This window comes from Manacus candei, unplaced genomic scaffold (genome assembly GCF_025592945.1).
Source record: "Manacus candei isolate 608988 ecotype Guabito, Panama unplaced genomic scaffold, ASM2559294v1 h1tg000024l, whole genome shotgun sequence".
In the NCBI taxonomy this organism is placed as follows: Eukaryota; Metazoa; Chordata; class Aves; order Passeriformes; family Pipridae; genus Manacus; species Manacus candei.
In genome coordinates, this window is record NW_026138072.1 from 6184236 (window position 1) to 6202182 (window position 17947).

Genomic DNA, 17947 nt, shown 5'->3' on the forward strand with positions numbered 1-17947 from the left:
TTGTGATCTCAATCGGTAGAAAAATAAAATGACTGCTAAACTGTTGACTTTGCAAATGGCTAATTAAAAAAATATTTTAATTGTGCAGACATCATATATATTCAATTGCTAGTTACCCACCAACAGAAAATCCTTCTCAGTCACAAATTGGTATCTTATGTGTTGTATCAACCTTGTCACCCATCATATGGGTTTTTATTAAAGCTATTAGTATACAATAATTTTTAATATTAAGGAAATGCCTTTATTGTGAATATAGTACTTCATTCTTCAGCAGTGGCCAGCAAACTATCTTCTACACTTATTCTGGACCTCCACGCTGTAAAAGAAAATCATAGTTAAATTTCAATTCTATTAAATGTAAAACTGAGATCGAATCCTCTTTTGCACTACTGTAGACTAATAGAGCTCTAGTTTTAATTTCTGATTAAAACACTGATTTTTTTATCTGTATAAGAACACCAACAGAATGCCAAATATCAGCATCTGCCAATAACAGTTCAATTTTTTTCAAAGGAGAATAAAAAAAAAATTAACACATGCAACCCACAGTTACAGCTGCTTCCACTTCTCCCTCTCTGAAGAGTCTTACCCTAGAAAGGTCCAACAAACACAATGGTAGTGAACACAAGTTTTAAAATTACTCTCACTGCCCACATTCCAAAGTGCAAAGTAAAAAAAAAAAGCCAAGGTGAGCCATTACAACCTTTATGAGAAACTAGAAAATTATTCAGGTCATTATCTTCCCAAACAAATTATTTTACAACTTAACTCACTGTTAAGAAACTTTATGCTAGAGGTCAAGAAGTGTATCATTATTAGAAATACTGATTTTATTTCTACTACATTGATGCAGCCTACCCACGTACTTACAGGAAAACTGATTTCCTCTACTAACATCATTATGCTGTACGTGTCCTTATCATTTAACAAAGCTTTGCAAGCATCTTTTCATTTCAAACTCACAATCACTTCACAAATTCTGTATATTTTGTGCATTCAGTATATACAACTAAGAATTCTTACAGAAGAAGCAGGCTTTTCTTGCCTTTCATGTACAATGCCATATTTGCAAATATTGTAGAAAATACTTATATCAAATTTAATAAAATATTTTGCTACCAGAAATACAAGCTCACTAACACGGAACTTAGAAAACTAGTTTGAGAAATATTTTGGACTTTGATTACCTTTACTGCTCTAAGAACAGACTCTTGTGCTCGTGTCCAGCACAGTCAAATTACATATTAAACAGCTGTTATAAAGCAGGTAGTGATGGTGATTAACATAGGCTATGACTGTTGCTAGCTTACCTGCATGTCTGTTCTAAGTCCACATCTCTCTGCTCAGCAATACCACAAGCTACTAATCAGCGAGAGTTGGGTATCTTCTGTTTTAAGAATTAGTAGCTTGGATATTGTGCATCAAAGCCACGAAAGATCAGAGCAGTACACTTCCCAATAATTAGAATGTAATACCATAGAAGGAGGTGTAGAAATAAGCTAAAGAAGAAAACTTACTTGAATGTATTCAATCTCTTCATCTGACATTTGTCTCCTTCTGTATTTCTGAGGTAAGGTTCTTGCTAATTCAGAAGTGTCTGGTGTACCTTGTACTCTACTAACAGGTGAAATATTTTGAAATGCTGGTGATCTGCCTCCTATAGACTCTTGTGCTTTTGAAGCATGGAGAGATGGCACATGTGGCTGTAGAGATTCCTGTACTGAAACCCAGATCGCAAAATTTACAGAAATACTACCAGTCTGTAAAATTAATAAGCAACCAATAAGAGATACCAGTGCTTGAAAAATCTTAGAATTAAGTCACTCTTTCTCACAACCTGGTTTTATTGTTGTTAAATGCATAGAGTGCAGAATCTAAAAATTCTGACTGTAAAATAAAACGTGTTTGAGTGGCAGAAACACTGATGTAGAAACAGAAGATACATCAGCATATACCCTAACAATGGCTTTTTCACTGGGAAGCTATACTTAGAGAAAAAGCATAAAGTACTATAATGTATGTTTGTGAGCAATTATGTAGAGAGATAACTAGGCCAACTAAGATCACTTTTCATTTATGACAACTGTAAAGACAGACAAGTGAAAAAGAGTAGAAGCTTACAAAAAGATAAGCTTACAACCACAACAGCAGACTATAACATGCAATGCAGTGTTGTACCCATCTTTAATATTAAAAAATGGCACCATATCAAATTTTGTTAGTCACGTGCAGAATGACTACCAAGTATCAGGCATCACCAGTCAATATTAAGACATCTCCTACTTTCATTTCAGATGATTTGTTGATCCCAAAGGACTATTAAAACAACATATTGCTAATATAAATCTGAGGTTTAAATATAACAGTATTGGGAATACCATAAATATCAATGTAGATACAGGTATAAAAGTTAATGGCAAAGACTGTGATGAAATTATTTTTTTCCTCAGCATTAATTAGTAACATGAGGAAATATTTCTAAAATGTAGAGAGGGATGGCTCTCCCAGCTATAATCATGTTTTGAAAATACGGCAGACATTGCACACTTCAGCTAAGAAAAGATGAGGAAAACGCAACATCATTTCTGCAAATATCACTGAACATCTAAAGCTGCTTCAAACTCACTTGGGCACAGTTATTTCAGGTAAATATTAGTATTTGGAAAAACGTGACTTTTATATATATATATAAAAGTAGAAAAGCAGCACTGGAAACCTTTGTGAATCTGTCTTGATCAAGCAATAAAGACATGCATGCATTATGTGTGTACATAGATTTGTATAGTCTGTAAAGAGACAAAGAGTTGTCTCCAAACTAAACCAAGCATGTTTCAAAAATCCTGCTCCAAATCAGTTGAGTTAGATAGTTGAAAGAGAAAAATTGTGTGCTCGTTCCTATATAAAACAGTCCATGTAAAGAAATGTGGCACAAGCTGTATCCGTGCATGAAATACTTACTTTTAGGTCTGGGACCACTTTTTCTGTCAGGGAACTTAATTAATGGAGTATGTGGCTTGACTACCTAGAATGAAGCAAGGTAGTGGGAGAAACAAGAAACACAAAATATATTTCTAGAAGCCAGTTACCTTCAAAATAATAAAATGGAATGTACAATGTATTAAACAACCACACTGTACTGCTGCTCTCTGCACGACTACCCTGATACACTTACTGCTTCTTAAAGGTCTAAGTTTACCCCAGTAAATTTCACTTTTAAAGGTATTTCTGCACTCTGATGTCCAGACCACTTACAGGTGTTATTTTCCTTTTCTCACAGCAACATCAGTGTGTGCAGAAACAGCCACTGCTGTTGCATAAATGCAATCATAATGCAATCTGCTCTGGTGAGATCCCACCTGGAGTGCTGCACCCAACTCTGGGGTCCCCAAAACAAGACTTGCTGGAGTGAGTCCAGAGCAGGGCCACAAAGAACAGAAGACTGGAGCACCTCCTGTACGAGGAGAGGTCTCTATGAGAGACCTGGAATCGTTCAGCCTGGAAAAAAAGAAAGCTCCGGGGGGACCTTACAACCCAAAGAAGGCAGATTTATACTAGATATAATGGAGAAATTCTTTACTGTGAGGGTGGTGAGGCACGGCCACAGGTTGCCCAAGAAGCTCTGGCTGGCCCATCCCTGGAAGTGTCCAAGGCCAGACTGCATAGACCTTTGAGAAACCTGGGATAGTGGAAAGTGTCCCTGCCTACAGCAGGGGGGCTGGAACGAGGTGACCTTTAAGGCCCCTTCCAACCCACACCATCCTGTGGGTTCCATAAAGCTCTAGCAGACGGAATCGCGACCTGTACGTTCTGTCTGTACAAAATGCCTTCACCTTGGAGAGGGACAGCCTAGGAAGGAGCTGCCGGCCAGCGCCGCACCCTCTGCTATCACAGCACCTGCGACACCCGTGGGCGACACCGCCCGCCTCTCCCCAAGGACACCGGCCGCTCCGGCGGCGTGTCCTCAAGCCACCACCGCCTCAGGTCTCCTCGGCGGCGGCAACAGGCGAAGAGAGCCCCGCCACACGAGCCAAGGCTCCGGCTGCCTCACCCCTCCGCTGTCCCGAGGCCGCCCTTACCTGCACCGCCCTGGTGGCGGCCGCCATCTTGCTGCCCATGGTGACGAGCCGGTGGGCAGCGCCGGCCCCGCCCACAGCGGGGGAGCGCCTGCGGCAGGCGGGGCTGCGCAAGCGAGCACAGCGCCTCAGCCTCGGCGGTGAAAAATACCCAGACCGAATCAGGCCTTTTGACTCAAATCAGCCTTTTATTCTTATTATCCGATCAAAGCCCACCTAAAAAAATAGCTAGGTAATCACCAAGTTAAAAATGACAATATAGCCTAAGATACAAAGAGACAGTACATGTCTCGAAACATGCTAAACACCCTAAGCTTCAATTTCATTTGAACATCATATAAACAAAAAAAGAAAGCAAATACTGGTGAAAATATGTAGATAAAACACTGCGTAGCTGCACGGTCGATAGCACGAAGTCACCACTTCAGACACAAGCAGCTGTTAGAAGAACTAAGAGTATAAAAATTCTGCTGTTTCAAATTATACAAAGTGCTTTAATAGCAAAAAAATCCCAATTGTAAAGACTTGCTAAAAAGTATTTCCATCTTGGGCTTTCCACTGGGACAGAGCAGAGTCAAGTACCATGCCCGAGCTCTGCAGCCTGCTCATCCCCAGGAAAAGAGGACAGCAGAGCCTTGGTTTAAGTCCACTTTTATGTAAAAGTTTGAAATACACAGATTATTCATCTTTCTTGCATTATTCCTGTCTTTCAGAGAGCGATGAGGTTTTCGGATAGGACAGCTATGAAGTAGGTCTTCAGGTAGTTTCATTTCATCAGTTGCATTACCCATTCAAACATTTGTTGTGTGTCAGAAATTTAATTTAATTTTACAGAGTTGCATGGACACATTCTGAGTCTCTAGAGAGAAAAACAACTTTCTGAAAGGTTAAATTAAAAAATTATTGATGTGTGTTTAAAAATATAGTAATTAATTAATATTAATTAATATATTAAAATGCAAATAAAATTAAACACCATTTCTTCTGATTCATGGAAGATGGACATTTTTTTCGAGCTGTAGAACAATCGCCTTTAAAGACGGATCTTCTGCCCAGTTAACTCCGCTTCCAATTATGATATTCTGTAAAAAAGGAAGATTTATTGATTAAAATAAGCCCAATAAAATAACTCAAAGAAAGCCTGTTTTTTAATTTTTAATTTTAAAGTCCTTGAAATCCTCAACAGGGTTTGAATAGGAAGAATGGGGGAAAAGAGGAAAAAGGGAAGTATTGGTTTAGATCCTATTGTCAATACACAGCCAAAAAAAAGCAAAGCTTTTAATTTCCTAGAGGAAAATGCACAATAGTAGTAGCCATACCATGCAGTTCAAAAAGATGTGACACTCTGTCCTTGAAATTCTTTCTCTGCTCGAGGCCCTTCCACCCTACCCCAAATCATGAGGTTTTCTTCCTCACTTTGCAGGACTCCACACTCCAGACAACCTGCCAGCCAGCTGCATGGATACAGACTAGTCAGAAGAACCTGACAGATGTGGAACTGAAAGGGCAGAGGCTATGCTGCTGAAAAAATCTGGAGACAGGCTGTGGCTGCAGGCCAAGGCTTTCAGAGGGTTTCAGTGGGTGACACAAACACAGAGGGCATGTGGTCAGAAGGAGCAGATGGAGGTTCAATGTTAACGTGGGATTAACACCTATTTATTTTTCCTAACTGTGAGATGGGGGAAGCTGATTTGGTAAGGTGCAGAGATGATTCATAGTATAAGGAAACACAGCAATTGCTGTGACAGATGTTCTAAAAGAATATGCATTATTTTTGTAGCTTTTGTACTTTTGAACAAATATAGATTAATAGACTGTCTCTAAACTCTGTGAATAATTACTCCAAAGAAGTGTGTAACCACTTCATGTTTTTAGCCTCTAAAGAAACAAAAGTCTTCCTTTCATACTGCAGTTTTTCTTTTACTGCTGTTACATAAAGTTTTTAGAAACCCCAATTTTGTGTTGCTGAAGTTACATTTGCCATACACTATATTATCTTGATTGTAATGAAAAATTGCAAACTTGGTTCTAAATGACATAACACATTACCTGAAACACATTTTGAATTACTGTAGTCATCAATCTTTCTTTTTCTAAGTTCTGAAGCATCTTTGCTTCATCCAGGTTCTTATTTCCTTTTTCCTTCTTTTGTTTTTTCTTCATAGTCTGAATTTGCTGTAGTTTTCTTCTTTGGTCTTTTTTTAGTGCTGTTCCATCATTAGGAAGATGAAGTGTTAAGAAGTAGTTAAGTGAGCAGTAGAACTAAAGATACTCTTTTTTCCTCATAGCCACCTAAAGAACTTCCACTGCAACAACCCTAACTTCCCACTCCACCCTTTCCCTCCAATATGCCTCAAGATATTTCTTTCACATAAGAGGTAACACATGCTGTGGCTATCTGGTATCAAACTACATCAATTTGTTCCCTAGTTGTCAGCAGAACAGAAAATACCTTGTATGCTGTCTGCATTTCTCTCAGATAGGGACTGCAATTTCAACATGTGTCTTATATCCTGTTTTCGACTGCCACAACTTTTATAGGTCTTTTTATAGACTTTTAAGACCATTTCCCCTTTTTTAGATTTGGTTGAAATCAAATTCCAAAGTTGTACAAGGAACATATGGACATGACCATTGAATATTACTATTTTTATAGGAAACCTGGCTAAAAACTAGACTGATTAAAACTGTTAAGGGACGGTTCATACACTGAAAGAATGCTGCAAAGCATTCCATCCCTTATTTGCAAGGATATCAAGGATGTTAATTTTTCATATGAAAACAGTTATTTCATTGTGCTTGTTCCTTACTATCAACATATACACAACTCTTTATGTGTGAACCAAACAATAGCTGTTAAAAACTGGTGGCAAATCAGGTCATGACAGTAGCAGCATTCAAAAAACACATTTGCCTTACAAAGTTCTGAATACTGATTTCACATCTAATTTTGACCCATTCTTACAAGACTATATATATGTACTATTATGAGAGTTCTTTATAAGTAAATCCCCTCCATATTCCGCAAACACCTCAAAAAGGTGCAGTCTGACAAAAAAAAATCTGTTAAGTGCTGTAGGGCTGATTTAAGTTACTAAATGATGTGTAATTTCCTGGGGAGCTTACACCAAATAATAAAATGCTGCCACGTTGATTTTGAGTATTTTCTTGCATCTCTCATTACATGTCAGTCTCATGCTCAAGTAGGCAACACATCAGTTAATTTCTATAGTAGTGCCCATGCTTTTAAGAAGTTTTATAATTGTGTTGAGAGTTTTGTTACTTCACATATCAATTAATATTGCTATAAGAACAACTTTAAAATATGAACTGTATGTTCAAATACAAAACAGTCCATACAGCTAACAAACTTACCGAGTCTTTTCCTTTTAATGTCAATCAACTTCTGTTTCTTCTCATGTGCTAGCTGAAAGGAAAAAAAAAAGTATTTCCTAGACTCGTCTCCAAAAAATATTGAAAGACACTAATTCAATCCACAAAAGCAGTTAAGAGCAGCTGTAGAAGCAGACTTCAGTACATATTCTCTTCAAGTAATCATTTCAGTAATTTTGATAGCAGTAAGAACCTTTGCACCACATACTTAGCTTTAAATGACTTGTGCAGTCCTGTTGCTTTCAAAGTGCACTCCTGCCCATGCTGAGGTTGGTTGACCTGCACAACTGTAACAGAAGCTACAGTTGCCACTTACCTGCTGATATTTGATTATTGTCCGGCTGAGCAACACTATGCGATTCACTGTTTCCAGGATCAGACTAAGAAAGGAAACACAGTTGAATACCTTAAGACCACTAATACAAGTCGATATCATAAATGTTTTTATCAAGGTTATTTGGTTTAAATACAGAATTTCCTGTTTGTCCTGACACCAAAATAATATTAGGTGTCTGGACCCTTTCTTTTTTACAGTTAGTATACTAAGTATCATTGTAGGGGCCAAATAGTCCCCTTATTTCCCTCTCAATTTCCCTCTCAGTTTCTCTAAGGTTTTGGTTAAATCTGTTTAACATTTTGAAATCACAGAGCATGGAAGACATCAAAGAACCCTAGCCAACTGGGAATGGCTATGAATTAAAGGTCCTGAATTCTGGCATGTGGCAGAGACATTACAGAGACGCAATCTCTTCAGCTGCATTTCTGATAGAAATTAAATTTCTCACATTACACTTCATATGTGTGTACCCATTAATATTGGGTAGGAAATTAAAAGCTAATTTTAAACATGTTTATTCTTTCAGTTCTTTCGCAAAGTCCCTTTGTTCCCACATGAATAATTAGTAAGCACAGCAAAGCAGAGGCAAGGCCCAGTTACAAGCCCATAATATGTTCTCAGCTATTGTAAATGCAGGTAACTCAGGCCCCAAAGGCAAAAAAACCTCTCTTAGTTACAAGCAGTTTTCACTGGTGAATCAAAAGTTAGATCTCTATAATCAAAGGTTGGTTAATTCAGAGCCCAAATGTAAATCCATTGTGGGTATATGAGGTCTGATCATGTTGTTTCTAACCAGATGGTAGACAGTATATCATTCAGTCAAACCTAGAAGAAGGAAGCTTGCTTTCAAAAAAGGTACAATGAAGTAATCTAGAAATGTGTCACAATATGATGTGCAAAGTCCATTCCTTTCTAGCCATCTGATTCCAAAGAACACCTTACCATGAGTCTTTATCATCTTGATTCACTTTGTTTCTTAGGGCAGCCATAAGCTGGATCCTGCATAATGTAAGGAATAACATATGACTGATGAGAACTGATAAGAAATTGAGAGAAGCAGGAAACTGAAGGAAGCAGATTTAAATAACAGAAAAAGGTAATTTCCAAGATTCCATTTATGTCCACTGTCATGTGAGAATTATATATACAAAATACTAGTACATTTTAAATATCACACTTAAATAACAGAGTTTAACTCTCAGGACATGGAAAGAGTATTGATCATTATTTGTGAGAGTGACAACTCCTTTCTCTCTTGCCAAACATACCCAGACATGATTAATCCCAGAGTGTGCAGAAAGGAAGCTGGGCAAAGGTGGAAATTCAAATGAACAGCAATGTAACACAGGAGATGTCTAACACTATCAAATTGTACCTTTTCATATGCATTTATAAAATACATCCAGGAAATATGCTTACTGATTTACACAGTCACACTCTCGCAACTGTGAGGGAACTTTTCTGTTTACGCGTTTCATCTGGTAGGGGTTTTTTTTGGTTCTCTACAGCATGTTCATCTGTATTCCTATGGTTTGATGGTACTAAAATCTCCCCACCTCCTCATACCCCTTTGAAATTCCATTTTAACGAGACTTCTGTATATATGCATTTATGTGTGCACACACAGGGAGGAAAACTCCAAATAAAGGGGGAAGAAAATTCTACCTTTGCAAGGCCAATGTCTTGTTCCAGAAAGTGACTTGTATTTCCTCTTTATTTGTTTGCAAATCTTCTGTGACACTGAAGGAAAAAAAAACCAAAAACAACTAGACAGACAAACCCAGTGTGAAGATAACAAAAAGTTTAAAAGTAATGTCACATTTTAACTTTTTTTACATATATAATGTAAGAATTTTTCATGTGAACCACAAATTATTAAGGCCAGGAGTAATTTAGCATGTAGGACTATATTAGTGAATTCTAGCAATCACATGAAGGACTGCAAATTTAGAAGCCACATCACATAAAGAACTACATTAGGAGACTGAGTAAAGCATTTCTTCCCCACATTTTCTCTTCATTATTTTCACCAAACTGCTGCAATGTACTGATTGTTAATCCAGAGATTCACTAAGGAGTAACTAGAAGAGAACCTCCAAGCTCAGCTTCTAACCCTACTCCTTTTTATTTTAAAATACATTAAAAGTTCAAAGTTATCCAGTGACATACCCCTGAATATGCTTTTCCTCAACAACCTGATCGAGGAAAGTTGTTTCACCTGCAAAAGAGAACATCACTAAAGAAAGCCCAGTGTAGACTTTTACATACAATCTATAGAACATAAAGGATCAGCATTTTTTATGCAAGCAAGCTATTTCTTATTTCTGTCTCCAAGCTTTATAATCTCTTTTACTGTTACTGAGACTATATTATCAATCAGCTGTATCAGATAAATAATTAGATTTTAAAATATTTTCATTTAGCACTTTTTAGATGTGCTAGAGCTGGCTTGTGGCACTGCTCTATATATGCAGCTGGATGGTTCAGAGGAAGCGATGCACCCAGCCACATCCCGGGCTGCATCAGAAGTGCAGCCAGGAGATCAAGGGAAGTGATTCAGCCCTTTAACTGCCCTTGTGAGACTCCACATGGAGTACTGCATCCAGCTCCGGGATTCCCAACACAATAAGGTCATGGATCTGTTGCAACAAGCCCAGAGAAGGGCAATGAAATTGATTAGAGGGCTGGGGCACCTCTCCTATGAAGAAAGGATGAGAGAATGGGAGTTGTTCAGCCTGCAGAAGAGAGACTCTGGGATGACCTTACCAAGTCCTTCCAGTACCTGAAGGGAGCCTACAAGAGAGCTGGAGAGAAACTTTTTTCTAGGGCATGTAGTACAAGAGGGAATGGCTTTAAATCGAAAGAGGGCAAGTTTATACTAGATATAGGGAAGAATTTCCTTACTTTGAATGTGGTGAGATACTGGCACAGCTTGCCCAGAGAAGCTGTGGCTACCTCATCCCTGGAAGTGTTCAAGGCCAGGCTGGACGGGGCTCTGAGCAACCTGGTCTGGTGGAATGTGTCTCTGTCCATGACAGAGGCTGTGGAACCAGCTGGTCTTTAAGGTCCCTTTCAACTCAAGTAATTCTATGATACCCCATCTTGGTACCCTCCTTGCCGAGTCAGATAATCGACAGACCACCCTGGAAGTCCTCAGATGATTGAAACACCTTAAATCAGTATTGTTGCCACACACTTTGGTAGGCTTTTGGCAAGACTTCAGCCCCAGTGACCAGATTCCTGAAAACCCTCATGACATGTCAGAGGAGTCTAAAATGCAAATCCAGAAAAGAGGGGAAAGGGCGACAACCATACGGCATCTTTGTAAGCATTCAAACACGTCTCAAGAGCCGCCTAGAAAACTCAGTAAAACGCGTAGCCAAGAAAAATATTTCATTATTGTAACGAGCACTTTTGAAGGATAATTAAAAACATATATATTAGCCACGTCGCATTATTAGACAGTGTAAGATGCCGCTGGGAGGAGGGGCGTGCTTACCGCCACGAACGGCCGCGCTGTACTCCATGAGCTGCTGCTTCATCTGGTCCCGCAGGCTGCGCCGGGGGAAAAGCGACAACGGTCAGACGCTGCGCATCCCGCCATCCCACCCCCCCAGGCTGCTCCCCGTCCCGTCCCACCAGCACTGACCGAAGCAGCTTGAGGACACCCATGTCGTGGCCGCCCTGGGGCCACGCCTGAACCCTGCCCTGCTCCAGCTCCTGCTCCAACTTCCAGGACGTGTCCGCCATCGCCCGCACTCAAACCTCGCGGCTCCCGGCGGCCCGCGCGCCCCGCGCCTGCGCAGAGCAGTGGGGCGGGGCCCGGCCTGAGGGCAGCGCGGGAACGTGTGGGCGGTACGTGCAGCGAAGGCAGAAAAAGTAAAGCTGAGAGCAGCAGGCAAAGCGCAGTAATCCTTTTGTCTGACCTACTGTTCTCCTAGAGGTAGAGCCAGCAGGTGTAAGCCACTAACACAACTCACAAGTATACTACCATAAATACATACCGAGTGAACAGACCTGCACTCTTTAAAACCATAGACTTCAGGGTTAAAAGAGACCTTTAAGATCAAGTGCAGCCGTCAACCCGGCACAGACATCATGTTCACCATTACACCATGACCATATTCACACTTTCTTTTGAACAGTACAAAAGATGGTGACTCTACCACATCTCTGGCAGCCTGTTCCAAGATCCACCAACCTTGGAAAGCAGGTGTGTTTGTCTTAGGGAAGGCAGAGTACAGCTTCACTAGTTGACCTCCTCCTCAGAGTCCCCAGTACTTCCCAGCCTTTCTCCTTCCTCTCTCCGCTCTGCCACCAGGCTGAACAGACCATCCACCTTACACAACTTTATGCTGCTCTCTGAGTCTGATCTGGCAGATGCTCTGCCACACATTAGCAGAGCCTGTACCAATGCTCCCATCTACACACCTCCAGGGAGGACCAGCCACACCACCTGGGCTGGCCCAAGAGCTCACTCAAGCTCTCACAGCACTGGTCACAGCCTCCAGGGAGGTGCCCCAACTGTAGAAGGTTGCCCCAACTGTACTGCCCTCCTCCTCCCTCTCTCTTCCCCCCCCCCCTTCCCACCCCCCTCCCCAATAAAACCTCACAAATAGTAGCACATATTTAATAAGTTTAACACAGATAAGATACTTTATATATACAGTCAGGAGCATTCTGCTTGAGTTCACATGGAGTTCCAACTTTTTGACTAGAGGCTCAGCTAGATTCTGTATAATAGAAGAGCACAACTGTTCGAAGGTGTTTATCTTGATATTGATACTGGTGGCATATTTCTTCATGATTGCCTACAGGGAAATAAGATTATGTTTTCCCCTGTTCATGAAATAATGCTATTCCAGCTCACTTAAGACTTGGTGGTCGAGCCAAGCCCATTCTAGCACATAAGCTCGGGTTACAGCTGGCTCACACCATTTGAGTGAGATGGATTTTCAACTGAAGTGAGCAGGTCTTATCCAAGTCTGACAACAGTGGCTCAGCTAAGGCAGCCCCAGCACACCATGTATTGGTATTGACACTCAACCACACATACCCCACCCCCCCCCCCCCCCGCACTGTAAGATTCTTACCTTCTGGTGGCAACATCCTTATTTACAAGGACTACATTGTTTGCCATATGCTGCATAATTGGTAGAAGGTCACCCTCACTGTAAAAACATGTAGCGTTGCAGAAACGGTAACTGAAAGGCAGGGAAGCTATTAGACAAACCTAATAGAATAATCCAAGCACACTATGTTCTTGGTCTTCAGTCTGGCTTGGGCAATTGTGTTCTCTTGTCTCACAGTGGGAGGTTAACAAGTACTGTCCTGCTGCTATCCCCTTGTAGTGGATGACAGGGAGACGGGAACATGGTGAAATACCATGAGGAAAGGAGGAGGCATACACCTGGCCCAGAGCGGCCTTTTAAGCTGGCGCACAGGCACACTGAGTCTCAAACTAGGAGGTGGTCTGACAAGTACAACTTACCAACTCGCATCCATTGAGGAGTTTCAGAGGCAAACAGAAAACAGCTGCTGCAATCCTGGATGGAGGGAAGTGATCCATATCATAGTCCACAATGCACAACTCCATCAGGTACTTGGCAAGAACATATTGTTTGGAGTCCACCTGCAGTAAATCAGAGTTAAGTATTGGCTATATCCAAGGCAAGAGTACCCTGTCTAGCCTTGGTTTAGTCAAGAAAGAAGAAATACATCCTTAGAGACACTTTCAGAACTACAGGCCTGAAGTTCAAGTGGTTTAATCACAGAGCAGTTCTGAGTTATATTAGGCTGCTAATAGTCTAGGACCACCCCTTTCAATGGCAGTCTAACAGTTACGTACAGTATTAGACAAGCATTTTAACATCCAGTTTGGGTGTGTGAGGCTCCTGTCACAGAGGAGACAAGACTTATTTCCACAGGGCTCAGTTGCTAAACTCTTGCAGTACTCAAAAGATTTGAAACATTTTAAGACGTTGACACAAAAGTTGCTTTTTCCAGATATAGGTTACAGTAACACTTATTCTCAACACTACCTCTGCAATATTTGAAGCTCTCCTCCAGAAGCACAGAGGGAGAGGGAAACCCAGAAAAAAGTCCAGGGCTTTCAGGATTCATCTTTCAGTGTCATCTCCATCTGGCAGATTTGGAACTTCAAGTAAGAGTAATTGGTTACATAGCTAAAATCTGCAATATGTGGGGACCAAAACTCTTCATATGTGCTGGCAATGAACAAAGCTGTGATACTAAGCAGTTGCAACTTTATCTTGGGAACAGGATTGTTCTATAGCAAGAAGCAGTAGAGATTTATTTGATAGATTTGCCTCAGAACACAGGTTTTCAAGGTAGTCAGTGTAAGGTGTGTTCTATGGCAGATTCATACTGGCCCATACAGAATAACTATACATTCTCTGTTACCTCTGTTGGGATCTGCAGGGGGATTAGAAGGCTTTGAGATCAAATCAGGGAGAGGAGTAAGCAGTTTTGAGACATCAGGTCACTGCTCATAGCTGAGGTTTATGTGGTGCACACAACTGAGGACCAAACGTCCTCTGTTGTTCAACTGTATTTTGCTAAGGGTAACATGTCCAGCTGTGGCTTATTAATATAATAAGTAAATAACTTACACGGACCCGACTAGCTTCTTGGGAGTGCAGAGCCAAATCCCTTTATTCGAAACAAACGCCACTCTTTTATCATGGTTTCAAAGTAACACGTGACTCTCTTGACCAACCACCAAGGGCATTTCACTGCCCATGTGTGGGAGTACTTTGGGACTTTCTTTCCCAGGATGCCTCATCCGGCATCCTTCCTGTAACCCGACTCCTACATCTCCCCTCTTCTTTATTATTACTAGGAAGTACAGAATATTACATATAACAATACATTTTAAACTTTGTAGACCCCCCTTAAAAATGACCACTGCGTCACCTTGGTCTTTCAACAAACATACTTATTTAAATTTTTACCTGCAATCCTTGAGATTTGCTTGACATAAATTTGTACTTTCATTTCTTAAGGGTTTATGTGTATTTGGGATAAACAACAACTTTATTAACCTGAGGGTTTTTGCATAACTGGGTAAAATATCAACTCTCACTTCTCCAAGGGCCTGCATGTAATTGGCAACCAGGAGAAATTCAACTCCATTTCTAGAAAAGGGCCCTTAGAGAACAATTGTTGTGATGTAAGTGTAATTTGTTCAAGGCACATGAAGCATCTCTCCTCACACACACACATGTTCACACAGCTTCTCTCATTCATACAGAAGTGGCCACTTCACTCATACTCACCCATTTATACCTAGAATTTTTATTATGTCCCTATCTTTTAACTACACATTTTAGATTTATAAGTGGTTATTGGTTGCATGTTTTTCAATCTGTCACTTCTGGTAATTATGTCTGGCAACTGTACCTGTCTTGAAAATTTGAAAAGGAATTACTATGAAGAATGTAAGGCTTAACAAACCTAGATTATGTCTTACCTGCTGTCTTCCCCCCCTTTTTTTTGTTATAGAAAACTAAAAGTTAAAAAATTCAAAGATACATTCACAAGTTACGATCACAATATGTTAACATAACTTAAAACTCAGCATCTCCTGCAAACAATTAGATCATCACAATAACACAGTATATAAAACAAATTATCATTATAAAATGCTAATACAGTTTGAAACTTAGCATCCTTTGCAAGTAACCAGTTTAAGTTGTCTGTGGTTTTTAGAATGCAGTTAATTTTCAGCTTTTGTCTATCCATTTCTGTTAGCTGCTTTTTGCTTTTAGTAACAAACTTAACGAACATGTCAATAACAATTTAAACAGTCTCAGGTGACTAGTGTGGAAGAAACAGATGTAGAGGTTAGGCAAACACGTAGTTTCTCTGTAGCTTTTTGTTCAGGAATAGTCTTTTTTGAAGTAAAGCAATAGAAGTAATTTTATGCCTTTGATTGTCCTTTACTTCAAAGTTGAAGGTTGAGGTAAAGGCTGCCTCCCCTCACACCTGAGCTCTGAAGGGGAGCCGAGCACACCCGCAGCCCTCTCCACCAAGCAGAGACTTGGGAGAGCGGTGGAACCCAGAGGGCTGCCCTGCTGCACCCCTCTCTGCCCTGCCAGCTGAACGGAGGGAAAGGGGAGGAGGGAGCAGGACACAGAAAGGCCGCGCGGCTGCCTCCCCCCGGCCAGGAGGACACCCCGCTTCGCACCCCCGCCCACCCCGCTCTGTGCCGGGCCCTTCGCGCACGTACCCGGGTGGCCCTTGTGGCCACGGCGGAGCAGAGGGACCGGACGGACGGGGCTCAGCGGGACCAGGGAGACAGGCAGAGCCCCGGCAGGATCGGGAAGACGAATCGCGGGAGAAGAGACGGAGCTCCCATAGGATCCGATGGATGAAGCCTGGCGTGGCGGCCTCGCAATTAAAAACTCCCACGGCCGCCATTCATTGGCCGCCGCGGCCCCGCCCACGGCGCTGCCCGACGGTGGGCGGGCCGGGCCGTCTGTGCGGGCACCGCCCCACCTGCCTGCCGTCCTTCCGCCTCGAGTGCTTTTGTAACCAGAAAACTCAAGATGCAGTAAATAAAATATTACTGAAAAACATTAACTTCTTCCCCGTTACGTACACACATACTGCTTGCTGCAGGAATTTCCTTTAAACTTAATTGTTCAAAGCGTTTTGTTGCAACTCTCTGCGTACAAGTGACTTGCCTGTGAATTATCCAGGTATGAGCTCACCTTCACTGCCATGATCGTGGTCCCAGACACCTGATTTGTTTTGGGTTCTGCTGCTAGCAGCTGAAGTAGGAAATTGGCATTTGCTCAGAGGAAGCTGTGGCAAGCACAAACGCTTTTCAGTTATGCCAACCTAATGATATGAAAAGACAGAATCACACCCCCCCTCCCACTTTTCACCTACCTGTGACAATGAGGTTTGGTGAGATACTGTAAAATCTAGTACAATCATCTCAAAATAGGAGTGGCACATGTAAATATTAACTGAAGCTTTTTGTTTGAGAATGGTTTTCAAAACCAAAAGATCCACTCTACTTACAGGCTGAGCATAATTGTAGCACTGCTATTCAAGTGACAAGCCTTCTGAAGGAGACAAGGTGAAAAAAACACTGCCAAATGCGTACATGGACAAAACCCAGGATCCAGCTTTGAGAAGGCTGCTGGCTCTGCAGCACTGTCCTGAGATATGAGAAGTTGTGATTTATGCACACATTCTTCATTATTCAACACAAATGCAATTGCAACTTCTAGAAACTTTCTGACCACAATTTTTCAAGTCAGTCTTGTACTGCAGATGGCATTTTAACACATCACAGGAGGAATAAACTCACTTAAGAGTGACAAAACAAACCACTCAGTTTGTATAAAAAGTTCCAGTCACAAGAGAAGCAGAATTGCTCAAGGACAATTCAAACAGTCCACTCACAAGAAAAGCTGAAAGGCTTAAGGACATTTCAAACTGCATTCCTGGTAAATCTGATCTTATTATATAATTCCTATAACACTCTATCCTCCCACTAACATCACGTCTGTTCTTACTATAATGGTACTTAGGAATCACTGAATACCATAAATGAGTAAACAATATGACAAAATAATACCGCTGTGATACATGGGATGATGAAAGACATACTCACTCTTACTAACACTCTCGATTTGTTGAATTCCAAGGAAAATATTTAAAGGCTGCAGACAAGCAAAAAAGGGGGCACAGGAAGCCTGTGAACAAATGTAAGGATAACTACCTCTCAAGATGTATGTTATTAACCTGGTGGCAGGCATTCACTAAAGACACGGATTTGTTTTCTTCACAGTATTAAGACAACAGCATGCACAAAATTTTCTGAAACACACTCTTTCACCTACGAGTTAAGAAATCACAATTTACTGTCCATTTCAGCAACTTGCCAGGTCCCAGACTACTGTCACAAATTGGTATTCTAAACCTGGACTGCATCCTTGGGTAATACACAAAAGTATAGCTGGCTACAGTACATCTGCAGCTGTGTTGTCGTATTACTAAAACAATTAAGTAAAAAAATTAAGTAAAAATAATGTATCTTGAAGAGGCAAAGTTTAGCTGAGTGCCAGGATGCTTTTACACTTCAAACTGTTGCATTTCCAGTTAT

At 41.0% G+C, this 17947-nt stretch overlaps 2 protein-coding genes across 3 annotated transcripts; both read right to left on the reverse strand.

The window, feature by feature from the left end:
• Window positions 1-60: 60 nt before the first annotated feature.
• On the reverse strand, window positions 61-4165 carry MRPS36 (mitochondrial ribosomal protein S36). The gene is made up of 4 exons (XM_051788367.1): window positions 4080-4165; window positions 2962-3025; window positions 1521-1723; window positions 61-319 (listed from the first exon to the last, which is right to left on the reverse strand). Exons 1-4 carry the CDS (start codon window positions 4116-4118, stop codon window positions 302-304), a joined length of 324 nt encoding a protein of 107 aa, XP_051644327.1. The 5' UTR covers window positions 4119-4165; the 3' UTR covers window positions 61-301.
• Window positions 4166-4244: 79 nt separating this feature from the next.
• On the reverse strand, window positions 4245-12350 carry CENPH (centromere protein H). 2 transcript variants are annotated; one of them, XM_051788366.1, is made up of 10 exons: window positions 11456-12350; window positions 11306-11361; window positions 9976-10024; window positions 9472-9546; window positions 8749-8805; window positions 7786-7849; window positions 7452-7503; window positions 6126-6283; window positions 5053-5158; window positions 4245-4935 (listed from the first exon to the last, which is right to left on the reverse strand). In XM_051788366.1, the coding sequence occupies exons 1-9, from the start codon at window positions 11554-11556 to the stop codon at window positions 5066-5068; spliced, it is 705 nt and encodes a 234-aa protein (XP_051644326.1). In that variant the 5' UTR covers window positions 11557-12350; the 3' UTR covers window positions 4245-4935; window positions 5053-5065. The 2 variants fall into 2 exon arrangements, with proteins under 2 accessions (XP_051644326.1, XP_051644325.1); XM_051788365.1 differs by having other exon boundaries at window positions 4245-5158; window positions 11456-11630.
• Window positions 12351-17947: the final 5597 nt, after the last annotated feature.

What these genes read in the sequence shown, in the direction of transcription:
- MRPS36 (XM_051788367.1), bottom strand. Translation starts at nt 4,118, where the DNA reads ATGGGCAGCAAGATGGCGGCCGCCACCAGGGCGGTGCAG. An exon ending in CCGCCACCAGGGCGGTGCAG is followed by an intron (nt 3,026 to 4,079) that starts GTAAGGGCGGCC and finishes GCTTCATTCTAG; the next exon opens with GTAGTCAAGCCACATACTCC. An exon ending in AAGTGGTCCCAGACCTAAAA is followed by an intron (nt 1,724 to 2,961) that starts GTAAGTATTTCA and finishes TCTGGGTTTCAG; the next exon opens with TACAGGAATCTCTACAGCCA.
- CENPH (XM_051788366.1), bottom strand. Translation starts at nt 11,556, where the DNA reads ATGGCGGACACGTCCTGGAAGTTGGAGCAGGAGCTGGAGCAGGGCAGG. An exon ending in AAGACATTGGCCTTGCAAAG is followed by an intron (nt 8,806 to 9,471) that starts GTAGAATTTTCT and finishes TACATTATGCAG; the next exon opens with GATCCAGCTTATGGCTGCCC. An exon ending in CAATAATCAAATATCAGCAG is followed by an intron (nt 7,504 to 7,785) that starts GTAAGTGGCAAC and finishes TTTTCCTTTCAG; the next exon opens with CTAGCACATGAGAAGAAACA.